The sequence below is a fragment of the Mastomys coucha genome, unplaced genomic scaffold (assembly GCF_008632895.1).
Source record: "Mastomys coucha isolate ucsf_1 unplaced genomic scaffold, UCSF_Mcou_1 pScaffold23, whole genome shotgun sequence".
Taxonomy (NCBI): domain Eukaryota; kingdom Metazoa; phylum Chordata; class Mammalia; order Rodentia; family Muridae; genus Mastomys; species Mastomys coucha.
In genome coordinates this window covers 70,898,346-70,912,685 of record NW_022196906.1, presented here as the reverse complement: position 1 = coordinate 70,912,685, position 14,340 = coordinate 70,898,346, and the positions used below count along the sequence as shown (strand labels likewise).

General features: G+C 36.7%; 1 protein-coding gene across 1 annotated transcript in view; it reads left to right on the top strand.

Moving 5' to 3' along the window:
* Hcrtr2 (hypocretin receptor 2) overlaps nucleotides 1-14,340 on the top strand; it is a 101,929-nt gene that overhangs the window by 74,888 nt on the left and 12,701 nt on the right. The window contains exon 4 of the mRNA XM_031344807.1: nucleotides 1,542-1,657. Coding sequence (XP_031200667.1) covers nucleotides 1,542-1,657 — 116 coding nt within the window. The remainder of the gene's footprint in view (nucleotides 1-1,541; nucleotides 1,658-14,340) is intronic.

Here is a 14,340-nt window from a genome sequence, read left to right as displayed (position 1 = left end):
CTCTCTCTCTCTCTCTCTCTCTCTCTCTCTCTCTCTCTCTCTCTCTCTCTCAGTGTGTATGTGTGTGTGTGTGTGTGTGTGTGTGTGTGTGTGTAGTACATGTGGCATGTGATACTTTCTTTAAGACAAATAAAAGATCAAAGCCACTCTGGTCCCTGGGAATTACTGAGGTGACCTTCTAGCTGCTTTGAAATTGGTCCAGCAAATGCTTTTCAAGCTGCTGCACTTCCACTGGGAATGTTATCTGCTATTACTCCAGTACTTGAATTCTATCACTCTTTATAATGACCTGTTTTACAAGATAAACTTGAAAGGAAATTAGAAATGAATGAGGAGGATGAGTGTCTCCTGACCCAGAAAGGATCTAAAAATGACACCTCAAAATGGTTTCTTACGCTGCCTAGCAGCCTATGCACCATGCTGTTCCATCTATACAATACAGAAAAAAAAATGAGAAATGATATAATTTCAGAATGAAGAATACAAAATATATTAGATTCAAAAATATTAGATTCAGTCAATTCCAGATAAGAAGATATATGATCTACTGCTGTGAAGAGACACTATGACAAAGACAATTTTTATTCAAGAAAACATTTCATTGGGACCTTACTTACAGTTTTAAAGGTTTAGTCCATTTTCACCATGATGGGGGCATGGCCACATGAAGGCAGACATGGTGCTGGAGAAGTAGCTGAGAGCTATATTCATAGACAGAAAAAGAGCTTGAGCCTGGCATGGGATTTTTAAACTTCAAAACTCCCCATCCAGTAACACATTTCCTCACACAAGACCATTCTTCATAATCATTCTAAGCCTTTCAGATAGTGTCATCCTCTGATGAGTATACATTCAAATATAATAAGCCTATGAGGGTCATTCTTATTTAAATAATCACCTCATCAATGACAGAACTAATACCAAGATAAAATATGTAATTTTAGAAAGAGACAAAATGAAAGAAAACAAAGCAAAAATGAACAGAAATCTTTGCTTTGCTTTGCTTTGTTAGCATTCAGTTAGAATTATAACTAATTGCTTATTTATTATTTATAGAACTTATTATAGGAGAAATACTAAAATATTGTTAGGCTTAATTGCATTAATTAATTGATTAACTTATTTAATAAATGCTAATGTTGTGATAGATATATTTGTGTTTAGGATTAATGACAAATAAGAAAATCACTATAATCCTAGAGGTAATTATTACTGACAAGTGAGATGGATATAAAAAAACATGGGTAAAAAATTAACTGTAAAGTCCCTAAAGTTCTCAATTTCATTACAAATATAAGTGTGAATGCTACACATGTGGATATATTAACAATAAATAAACAAAATAAACAACAATATTGATTGTACTTATTTTTCCAAAATTTTTTACATTTATATTTAAGAGCACAACCGGTCCCATCATTTGAGAAACTTACATTTTAATGAGAATAATGAACCGCATTTACATTTAGCTATTATTTAAACAAGAATTTAGTCGTTTAATTTTTTTAATGAAAGATTTTACTCTTTGATTCTCATCTCAGGTGAAGTTTACCCAAAGATGTACCATATCTGCTTTTTTCTGGTGACATACATGGCACCTCTGTGTCTTATGGTATTGGCTTATCTCCAAATATTCCGTAAACTCTGGTGCCGACAGGTAAGTAATATCAAATAATTTTGTTTGAGTCTTCTTTAGAATGTATATAAATTTTTTTAAAATTCATTGAATTAATATAACAGACCTAACACAGGATTATTTGTTCTAAAATAGTGAGACTCTGGATGTGAAAACATCCCTTGACTGTTTTACTGATATTTAGCAAATGTCTTAAATTCTGCCTTAAGAAGTCTACACTTCTGATAAACTCTCAACCTTAATAATTAACTGAGTTATCTTTTGTCTGGGAGTAAGATTTAAAGAATTTGTCTGAATGAATATCTGCACATTCCATGTACATGATGCTCTCAGAAGCCAGAAGAAGGAACCAAATACTTTGGAGGGAGTTACAGATAGTTGAGAGCAACCATGAAGATTCTGGGAAGAAAACCTGGGTCCTCCTAAGAAAGCTGCCAGTCCAGTGCTTTTAACTGCTAAGCCATCCCAGACCCTGGGAGTAAACTTATTAATTTGCTTTTCATTATAAATAACAAAAATTAGTTTCAGTTCCCAGGGACTATAAATACAAATGGTTGTACTTTAAATGAAAATTTTGTAACACATTTACATATGGTCTACATCTTTAACTTCAACACTCTCATTTTCTGTAGATTTAAAGAATAACACAATTTAAGTTTGTTTTTCTGCTCCCCAATTACCCATACATTTTTTCTCCTCTGTATCCAGTTGAGGTAAGAAATTTTTTGAAAGATATTAAATTCTAATACATTCTAAATTATAAAATGGTAACATCCATGAGATTTCATTCACTCCAGTGATTCATTTGTCATATATTAATATTTTTTGCATACCATGGTTAAACTAAACCACAAGTTCATGTGACCAGCAATTTCAGGCTATAGAAGAGATATAATCAGGTACACATTGAAAACAACTTTTTAAATACAAGTGCAGGTTTTTAAGCTCAAGATGGAAACTTTTAAGTGGAATATTGATAACTTGAAATAAAGTAACAAATGTGGAGAATTGTAAATATGTCAACTGGATATCATCTTACATTGTTTAGTAAATTATATAACATGATAAGGATTCATTTTTTGGTTACTTCTCTATAACTATGGCCAGTATAGTGATTTATTTGTTTTTAAGTTTGTGGACTACCAGGTTATTGGCCTCTTTGGTTTAAAATTTTTTATTGAGAAAGAACTTACTGAGACCATCTTAATTCATTAAAAACAATTTCATTTGTTTTCTTTTTAAGAAATATTTCTATTATATGTGAATTTCATACATTTATCCAATATCCAATGTATTTTAATCATGTTTACCTATAATTCCTCTACCTACTCCTCCCAGATCTTTGAATCTTGCAAGTCATACCCTTTTTTTATTTTTATTTTTTTTATAATCAACTGAGTCAATTTTGTGCTCCTCAAATACGCATGGACTTGAGGACATTGACTGAAGCATGGTTGGCCCATCAAGAGTCACACACATTTAAAGAAAATTTATTTTGGCCGGGCGGTGGTGCACGTCTTTAATCCCAGCACTTTCGAGGGGCAGAGGCAGGCGGATTTCTGAGTTTGAGGCCAGCCTGGTCTACAGAGTGAGTTCCAGAACAGCCAGGGCTATACAGAGAAACCCTGACTCGAAAAAAGAAAAAAGAAAAAGAAAAAAAGAAAATTTATTTTACCCTACCTCCACTCCTACTGATCACCCACCAACTTTCTAGCCTTTCAGATAGACCCTGAGCCCCTCCTACCTGCATAATGAAATGTTGATTGTCTTCATTTTGTGCATGTCATATGTAGGTCACCATAGCTGCTGTGAGTTCATGAATTTAGTGGTCCTTTCACTTCCAGAAGATGATATTTGGCCCCATTTTTTCCCAACATCTGGGAAATCTCTCCATTCCTGTTCCTCTTCAATGGGTCTGTGAATTATGAAAATAGAGTGTGTGTGATGGATATGTTCCATTCATGACTGAGTACTCCACCGGTACTAGGCACTTTAGCTAGTGGCAACTTTGTACATTAATTTCCATTCACAGCACAAGAAAAACTTCTCTGTAAAGATGGGAGACCTAATCTTTGGTTGTAAAGACAGGAATATTGTATTTAAGGTAATACTCCATAAGTTTCCTCTTCTAGAAATACCATACCTGATATCATAAATCTTGGCAAGAATCCAGGGCTGGGCATCTCATAGACTCCAGAATAAGTCAACCACTATCATTTTGCTAAAATTTCTCCTTAAATTTTAATTAGAAAGTGGTTGGTTATCCACATAGCATTCATGCCACTATTGCACTCATGAGTGTATCTTGAAATGTTTGTCTTAATTGTATCTCAGAGGATCATAGCTGAGTAAGGCCTGGTGATGACTTTTCTCCCTCAGTACCTCCATAGCATCTTCTGATATTACAAAAACTAGCTGACAGAAAAGAAACTTCTCTGTCAACACCACCTTTATTTTTACAAATCAAAGTGTGTAGTGTTGTCATTGACTGCGTCTTACCATTAAAATCTGTAACAAATAAAGAACAAAGCAATAGCAATTGCTTTGAGTATTCTATGAGACTTCTCTGATCAATAACTCAATACTTGGCAATAGGCTTTTTATTTTGCAACTTACAGTTTCTGGGAGGATTATCCTTGTGTAACTCCAGTGAAAACATTAAACTCTTATATGAATATATCTAAATCTATACACAGGCATATAATTTACTATTTTATAAGCATATATATGTATATATTACTAAAGTATCCTATTTGGTTTTTAAGGATGAATCTTCATTTGTATTCTGCCACAGGCTGGCCAGCCTTGGCCCCTCAACCCACAAGAGAAACAGGGTTCTGGCATAGGTTGGCAAGACATCAACAAAGAAAAAATGACAGACATGACACAAGGAAATGCAGGATCTGAATGTATATTTTTAAAATTAAGCATCTGACCTTTATGGTCATTACAAATGAAAAAGAAGTCAGGTGGCTCAGCAGTCAAGGTACATCTGAGGCTGTCTGAAAACACAATGGGACTAAAGCAGTAGCCACTGGACAGGTGCAGCACCCCTGGGCTCTGAGCACTCAGGCCTGTGCAGGGACCAGGGAGGCCCAGTGGAGCCCAGGGGGCTGTGAGCCGCTGGAAGAGTAGAGGCTCAAATGCCTCCCTGCAGCACTCTCTCTCTCACACACACACAAGGTCCTGCCCATCCTTAGTAAATGACCAACCATGTTAATCTTCTGGGCTAGCAGAGATATGCCCCAGAGATCCCATTCTTGCTAATTCCTGAGAGTGGCTCAGCTGCCTTAGGTGACTGAAAATGAAGAATCTAGTTGACCTTACCCTGGGATTATCAACTTCTATTCTGTAGACTTCAATGCCCTACATCCCTCATTGTCTCCCTAACAATGCTGCAGGGAGTTAGTCTGAATGTGTAACATTCCCTATGAAATTCCAAGCCGGGGTTCGGCTAAGATGTTGGAACATTGACGGTCAGTACAGAAAGCAACATCCAATTTTTGTTTAGCTATTAGTAAATCATATCTTGGAGGGCAAGGACAAATCTGGACCACCTCTGAGTTAGGGAATGCCCAAAGGTCCCCAGGAGACTGGCTTCCTTTGAAGCTGTAAGCCTCAGATCCATGGTCAAGCTTTTGGGCTTGTTACAAAGACTTCACTGGAGTGGGTGTGGCAGTATTTTATTCAACTCTTAGTATTCAAACTGCCTTTTCAAGACCATCTTTCACTAATTGGAAACAAACAACTTTTATAATTTCTAGGCATATCTGTTGAATAAGTCCTAATTTTTCTTTTTTCCTCCATATGTACAATGTAAGTTTTTTAATGATTCCTTTCATTATATCTATATACATAGTCATATATTTACATATATATGTATATATATATAGATAGATATAGATATAGATACACTTATATGTAATCTTTTACAACTTCTGTGACCTTTTTGTGTCTAGTCATGAAGTCAAGTTCAGTAGGGAAGTCAAGTCACATAGTGTTCTCCAAATCTTTTAATCAAAACAAAGAAAGACAACAAGTATAAACACTTGAAGAAATGAGCAGTGATGTGTTTAATTCCCAGTAACTATTTTCTCAGATTTTCTACTTGTCCTAAAGCCAATGCCACTTTCTCTAGGATGTTTTGTTATTGTAACACCCCACTTGTGTGTGCTATTGCATCAGCTTTTACTAGGTTATATAGCTATCCAAGATGTACACTGTTCTCAGCAACAGTTCTATGTCACTCCCATCTCATGCCAGTGCTGGGCTCAGCTACTGTTCTGCCAGTCTATGTGAGTGATGCTTTTGGGGACATGGCATTCTGGGTATCACAGTAAAGACAGAAATGCTGGGAAAAAATATCCACCGCCACTTGAAATGTCTGTTTTGAGCTTACATCTTGCAATTTTCCATTGCCCCCAAAATTCATATATTTCAGTATTCTCTGACAAAAGGCACAAATCACAGAGCCATAAGGATCTTCTTATCAGTTGAAGGTAAAGGATATGGCATATCAGCATGAAAATGTAAGAATGCAGTCATAGGCATCAATGACAGAGTTTAAACTTGGAGCATGTTACTTGATAGTTGCACAAGGTTTGTCAATGATTCCTGTGACTTTGACCATCATTATCCTTATTATTTGATCTTATGTGTATGTAAGGGGATTGTGTGTGTACAATGCCTGTGGGGACCAAAAGAGGGCACCATATATCTTGGAGTAGGAGTTACTGGGTTAGGGGTTACAGAAGATTGCCGGCTACCATATGTGTGCTCTGGGAGAGCAACCAGTGTTCCTAGCCAGAGTCACATCTCCAGCCTCAATTTCATCAGGTTTATACTGGGGGTATACCTATTAGGTGGATTAAGTACCTAAATCATTGAAATGAGTATCATTGAATAAAAATCCTTAAAGTATCATTGAATAAGCACCTTAGCAGTCTATGCTGTTAGCTAAATTTTCAACTAAATCTGATTATATTTATACATTAACATGTATAATTAACATGTATAATGTGTTGGGAACTTTATTTGTCCTCCTCCTCTTTCTTCTTCCTCTTTCTCTTCCTTCTTCTCCTCCTTCCTCTTTTCATACTAGAGGATGAAACTCATAGCTTGCCCATGTTTTGTGTGACATTCAGTGGCCTATCTTTTGACTGAATAACATTCCTAAAAATAAATTTTCTTGGGGACAAAGAGATGGCTCAGTGGTCAAGAGCACTGACTGCTCTTCCAGAGGTCCTGAGTTCAATTCCCAGCAACTACATGGTGGCTCACAACCATATGTAACGGGACCCAATGCCCTCTTCTGGTGTTTCTGAATACAGATAAAGTGTATTCATATATATAAAATAAATCTTTAAAAATTTTTCTTCATGGGGCTTTAGAACATTCTTGTAATGATTCTTCTGTTTCCTCTAAGTCATTAATGGAAGATAGTTCATGGTAGCCTAAACCTTTGTATTCTCCTAATCATCACAGGCCTAAATGAGTACCACATAAAAATATCTAGTGAGAGTTTAAATAAGTAAGGACATGTAGTAATCGATTGTTCTGCCATTCCGAGTACTGCTTTAGAAAAATTAAAATATGACAGTCTCTCAAAGAAGATATTAATTTATAATATAGCTATGCACAAGTTTTAAGTGTACATTGAGTTTCTGAGGATTAAATTAAATATCAAGATATCCCATTATGTAGTCTTACATATATTTACATATATTTGCATATATACTTCCTTTAAAAGTAATATACCCTTAAAACCCTTAAGAGTGATACAAAATTTGTGTTGCTATCATTGTTTTGACAGCAGCTGTTACCTTTTACCTTGCACAAAGAAGGGACTTGAAAAATGTTCTTTAATGTGTAAATGACTCTTGAACCATGAACAATGTGCTTGTTTATTATTTAAGCTTATATTTCTCAATTTCCAAACCTTTAAAATAGATTCAAATTGTATTACAGGCTTAGAAATGATCTACATTTTTTTGACAAAATGTCCCACTTAGCATATCCACATGATTCACAAGATTTGCAGTAAAATGCCTGAACTGTGAAACTAAAACATTTTAAAAGCAGATTGGAATGGAAATTGGCAAGTTGAGCTGAGCCCGCTTTACAGCTGTAATAAAGTAAATTGACCCCAGCTGGATAATTAAATGGAACTCTGTTTGAGCAACACTCGGCTTCTAACTCTTACTGCCTCGAAACAAAGCTGTCAGGCATTGCTTTTGCCACAGGCCACATCAAGAGAGCCATCAAGGGAAGGGCCTATCCTATTTGCTTAAAGTTATGAAGATGCATGGATTCTGTTTTACACTTTTGAATTAGCAAGTGTAAAGTTATTAGTGAGTAAATTGTGTGCCCTTGTCTGACTTTGTTAAGAACTTTTGCTATCATTTAAAAAGTACCAACAGTCTTGCTCAAATTAGTAACTTAAACGTCCCTTTCCTTGACAATATGTTTCAAAGCATTCACTGGCTACGAGAAGTACAGACTAGCGTCAAACGATCCTCTCATTCAGAAGCTGCTGAGGCTTGACTCACTTGGCTACTTGTGCATACTTCAGTGTTCAATCTAGTACTGAGAATTCAATAACAGATCTTAGTTATTATGTAAACTTTTGTTAATGCATTTCAGAAATATTATTAAATACTTATGTGTCTCATACTATGTGAGGCATTGGGCATAAACAGCAGTATATCCTGAAGTCAGACAGGATGTTAACTTTCCAAAGACTGAAAGACTCTCCACCTTATGACTGTGTCCATGGGCCCATTTACCTCTTATCCACCACATTTTTAGAGATGATAGAATTCATGCAGTGATATTAAGTTATAACAATTAGTCTAGTGTGGAAAAATGGAGAGAAGGTCATAGAAGAGGAGATGCAGGAAGGCAATGCTTCAAGTTCCAGGAGGAAATCAAAAGCACAAGTAAAAGTAATGCCTTACTGCCAGGCAGTGGAGGTGCACACCTTTAATCCCAATATCCAGGGAGAAGAGGCAGTCAGATCTCTGAATTCAAAGCCAGCCTGGTGTACAGAGAGAGTTCCAGGATAGCCAAGGCTACATAGTGAGACCCTGTCTTGGAAAAAGAATTTACTATAAAGATATTTTTGTTTGTATTTCTTTTCTTGTATCCAGACTGAGATATAATTGTGTAAAACTATGAAACCAAGAATTCAACTTATAATGTGTAAATACATAACTTAAAGGAAAGATGTAGGGGGTGTGATGTTGAAAAAATATATACATTTATATGAAATTAAAATTTGATAAGCATTAATCATTGTTTATATTAAGCTGTTCATTGTAACTACTAAGAAAATATTTTTTTCAAAAAAAGTATCTAGTTTTACTGGCTGGCTTTGTGTAGACTTGACACAAGCTGGAGTTATCACAGAGAAAGGAGCTTCAGTTGAGGAAATGCCTCCATGAGATCCAGCTGTAAGGCATTTCCTCAGTTAGTGAGCAAGGAGGGAGGGCCCCTTGTGGGTGGTACCATCCCTGGGCTGGTAGTGTTGGGTTCAATAAGAAAGCAAGCTGAGCAAGCCAGGGGAAGCAAGCCAGTAAGAAACATCCCTCTGTGACCTCTGCAGCAGCTTCTGCTTCCTGACCTGCTTGAGGTCCAGTCCTTTCTTTGATGATGAACAGCAATGTGGAAGTATAAGCTGAATGAACCATTTCCTCCCCAACTTGCTACTTGGTCATGATGCTTTGTGCAGGAATAGAAACCATGACTAAGACACTAGTGAAAGATACAATAAAATCTAGATGGTATAGTAGAAAACAATAAAAAATAATAAAATACTAATGGAGAAATAAACACAATGGATGAAATATACATATTCAAAAAAATACCAAAATGGCAAACATAAATTAGAAAATCTGAACAAACCTATAGTAGGAAACTATATGAGTAATCAGGATTCTACAAACATTAGAGTCAAGAGCCACATGATTTTGTCTTTCTGACTGAGACACCTCACTTAGTATACTTGCCAGCACAATCCAGGTTCCCGTAATTTTCATACTTAACTTTTTCCTAACTCCTGAGTGTGTTTTCATTTTGCATACATGTCACAATTTAATTATCCATTTTGTTGTTGATGATGATGAACATCTAGGCTGCTTCCATTCCTTTGTGTTTGTGAATCGTACAGCAGATGTGCAACACTCACTTCTGGGGTAGAACACAGAATCCTTTGCCATAGCTGGGCCATACAGTAGTTAGAATTGGGTGTTTTCAGAAACCTTCATACTGACTTCTATAATGATTACACTAGTTTACAGTCTTCCTCCCACCTTCACCAACACACGTCATTTGGTTTTGCTATTGTTTTGTTTTCATTTGTTTTCTGTTTGTTTGTTTGTTTTGATTGTAGTTGTCGGATATAAATGAATTTTAATCCATCAACATGGCTGCTCTGGCAAGGGATCACATACAAAGACCCTCTAGGTCTATGTGATCTGACTGGAATGACACACCTTTAATCCCTCTGGATAGAATACAGACACTCCAATAATACCTTTAATCCCTAACAACTAGGTAAGGTTAATTTGTAGAAGGAGGCACTGATGTTTGAAAGTGATGTCTTATTGAGGGGAAGACATAGTGATGAATCAGAAAAATCTGACAGAATGTGTCAAAGATAGGATATGTCCAACTCTCACAAGATAGACAATGAAGAGAGCAGTGCAGACAGGGAGGAGAGAGAGAGAGAGAGAGAGAGAGAGAGAGAGAGAGAGAGAGAGAGAGAGAGAGAGAGAGGGAGCAGTTTTATAGAGACAGGTTTCAGAGAGAGCAAGCTTAAACGCAGGTGAAGATATAATAAGCCAGAGAATATGAAGGAACCAGAAGATTAAAACCTATTTCCAGAGTTAGAGGCCAAGCAGAGCAATTCAGTCAGAAGCCAAGAGAAACCAGTTTGAATCAGTCACCTTAGAGAGGCATCAGACAGCTAATTTGAACCAGCAAGCCAGAATTCAGAAAGAACTAGGAAGGGTGAGCTTACTCAGCAGCAAGCTTCTGAGACAACAGTTACATCTGGTGAATAAAAGTGACTTTTACAGACCTAACTGGGCTTTTGTCAACATAAGATAAAATTATTTTTGGAAGAGTGGGCCTCAATTGAGGAAATATCCCCACCAGATAGATTAACCTGTTGATGTTAGCAAGCCTGTAGTGCATTTCCTTGATTGATAACTGATATGAGAGGACCCTCATATCAGTTCATCATGAATATGATATACTGGGCAGGAAGCACTGCGTACCATGAGAAAGCCGATTGAGCAAGCCATAGGAAGCAAATCAAGCTGCACACTCCCTAGCACCTGCTTCAGCTCTTGCCTCATGTGCCTGTCTAGAGTTCTTACTCTAACTTTCCTTCATGGTGGACTATGATTCTCACAGGGACTTACCTCCTCAAGTTGTTAGATTTGGTGCTTTGTTTTATTTTTTATCATAACATTTCATCACAGCAATAGAAAGACAAACTAAAACAGTAATCATTTTGATTGGGGTAAGATAGAATCTTAAAATGGTTTTAATTTACATTTGTCGAATAGTTGAGAATGTTAAACAGTTCTGAAAATATTTATTGACCATTTGTGTTTTCTTTGAGAACTGGCTGCTGGTTCCATTAGGCCATTTATCTACTGGCATTTCTGTGGTTTGGGTATTTAAATTTTATAGTGCTTTATTTATTCTATAGATCAACATCCTCCTCCTGTATGAGTTACAGCTGGCAAAGACTTTCTTCCTAATCTATGCTATATCTGTTTACTCTGTTGATAATTTTCCTTGCTTTGTAGAGACTTTTAAATTTCACATACTCCACTTCTTATTTATAGGACTGTTCTCTGTTACAGGAGTTCTGTTAACAAAGTTTGCGCTTATGCCCTTAAATTCTAGTATATTCCTTATGTTTTGCTCAAAAATCTCAGATTTAAATTAAGGTCATGGACTGGGAGACATGGATCAGTTGTTAAAAACATGTTGTACTGTTAGAGAAGACCCAAGTTCAGTTCCCAGAACCTATGCCAAAGAGCTCCCAACTATCTGTAATTCCAGCTCCAGAAAGATCTAACACCTTCAGCCTCTGTTGGCATGTGCACTCAAACACACACACACACACACACACACACACACACACATACACACACACACAGTTAAAAATAAAGATTACATCTTCATTTTGAACTGTTTGAATTGACTGTTGTACAATGATCGAAATGTGGATCTAAGTTGATTCTGATTCCTCTGCATGTATACATTGCTTTGTCAATGCCCTGTCTTGACTACGCTACCATTTTCCAATGTATGTTCTTGAAATCCTTTTCAGATTTAGGTAGCCATTGTTGTGTATTTATTAATGGGTTCTCTATCCTATTTTATTGGTGTATATGTCTGTTTATGTGCCAATACTATGCTGTCTTTTTCAATATGTTTCTATAGCAGTCCAGGGTTGGGTACCATGCTATCATCAACAGTATTCTTTCTGTTTTGAGTTGTTTTGTCTATCCATGGTCAATTGTGTTTACATTTGATTATGATTTTTTTTTAGGTTATTTTCTAGTTATCTAAGGAATGTCATGGGAACTTCGATGTGGATTACAGTGAATATGAAGATTACTTTTTATCAATGTAGCCATTTTCACTAAATTAACTCTGCCAATCCAGAAACATGAAAGGCTTCTCTTCTATCTACCTGGCATCTTATTTCATTTCTTTTTCAGTTTCATCACTTGCATGGTACTTTCAACTAATAATTACTGTTCACATTTCAGTATGCAGTATTGCAGTATGTTTTTTTTATACCAAAGGTAGTTTACACAGTTCATTTAAACTATAATGAACATGTATTGCTGTGATTTGCCTTTTACAGTTAGGTAGAAAGTTTCTCTCAGTGACATATTTGTGAAAGACCTTCCATAAGGACAAACTCTTGGAATGTGTCTTTTCTGGCTCTTTTAAATCATTCTTAGTACTTTTATGTTATAAGACATGCGTTCAAACATCAGGGGCCTGGAGACCCCACTTGGTAGCTCAGCCTATATTTCCTTGCCTTGTAAGCATGAAGACAAGAGTTTACTATTCTAAAGTCATGCAAAAAACTCTGAGTAACATGGCATATAGTTGCAACCTCAGTGCTGGAGAAGGGACGCCAGGAAAGTCCCTAAGGTTAACTAAGCAGACAAGCTGGTCTACTGGGCAAATTCCAGGCCAATGAAAGACCCTGTCTAAAGAATAAGATGGATATCAACTGAGAAATGCCAGCCTACATTGTCTTCTGATCTCCAATGCTTGGGCACACCTATGTACACAAGGAAAACTGCACACACACACACACACATGCATATAAAAGTGCACACAAAAAGGCTTACTCTCTTATATGTAATTATGCAAAAGAAATCCTTTCACAATTGAAAAATAAGGAGTGTTTTGAAGTTCTATACACATTAAATGTATGGTCTGAACGATTTTTCTTTCTTCTATTTAGTATCTTCTCAGTCAAATCTATAAAATGCAACTTATAATTTAACTTTAAGGACACACTGAACATGACTTAAGGCTACATGCGATTCTTGAATGTCAGTTGATGTAATGGCTCCTGATGAATTTTCTGCTGTCCCCTTTGGGCTGATCAGCTTCTCTGCACAGTTTATCAGTGGAGAATGAATTGCAGGATTAAGCCTCTTTTGTTTGCCTTCAGGTTGTTATTTTAGAATGACATCAGCACATGTCCTTTTCTTTTCATTGCAAGGGCCACAACTCTGCCCCCTGTGCCACTTTCTCTTCTTGGGAATGTTTTTGATACTTGAAGAAGTCATCATTGGGCAGAATATTGGTTCTCCTTTCCTGGGAACATTCAAAAGTAGGATGATCTTTATGGTTTTATTTAGAAACCACTTCAAGACCACTTATGAATACTTGCCAGCTTTTGTGATAGAATTATTCTGGAACTTTCTAAGAAACAATTGTTTCTATTTCTAAGACAATTGTTTCTAAAACTATTTTTTAAAAAGAGAGCCACAATACTGAAGAGATCCTCAGCTATTAAGAGTAGTGACTACTCTTGCAGAAGGCCTATGTTCGATTCCAATGAACGAACACACACACACACACACACACACACACACACAGCAGCTCACAACCATCCAACTTCAGGCCAGGGAATCCAATTCCTTTTTCTGACCCGTGCAAGCACCAGGTGTAAACACATGATGCACAAATATACAAGAGAGCAAAACTCTCATACACACAAAATAAAAATTGAAAATCTTTTTAGAACATTTAAAAATAGAACCGTCAGGATTGGAGCATTTGCAGCTCTTTATCTCCCCAGTCAGTGGTTTGGTGAGGTGGCCCTGCCCATTTCTGAGACGTTTCTGTCTCAGGGCAGGTTTTCATCTGCATGATTGATCTCCTGAACTGAGAAGATGGTCAAGTGGGGTCTCATGTAATGAGACTCATCTGTTTGGACATCAAAGCAAAGCTCCATTTTCAAATGAAAGATTCTCTAATAGACTTTGATCTCGTAGTATAAACAGCCACGGGTTCAGTGTAACCTTCATTCTGAGAGGCCAGCAGAACGCGCGGCTCTGTACTGTGTGAGGCACAAAGATAAAAGTAGCAGCTGAGTAACTAACACAATCAAGCTGTCCCCGCGGTGTACTTATTGGCACATCTTTAAAAAA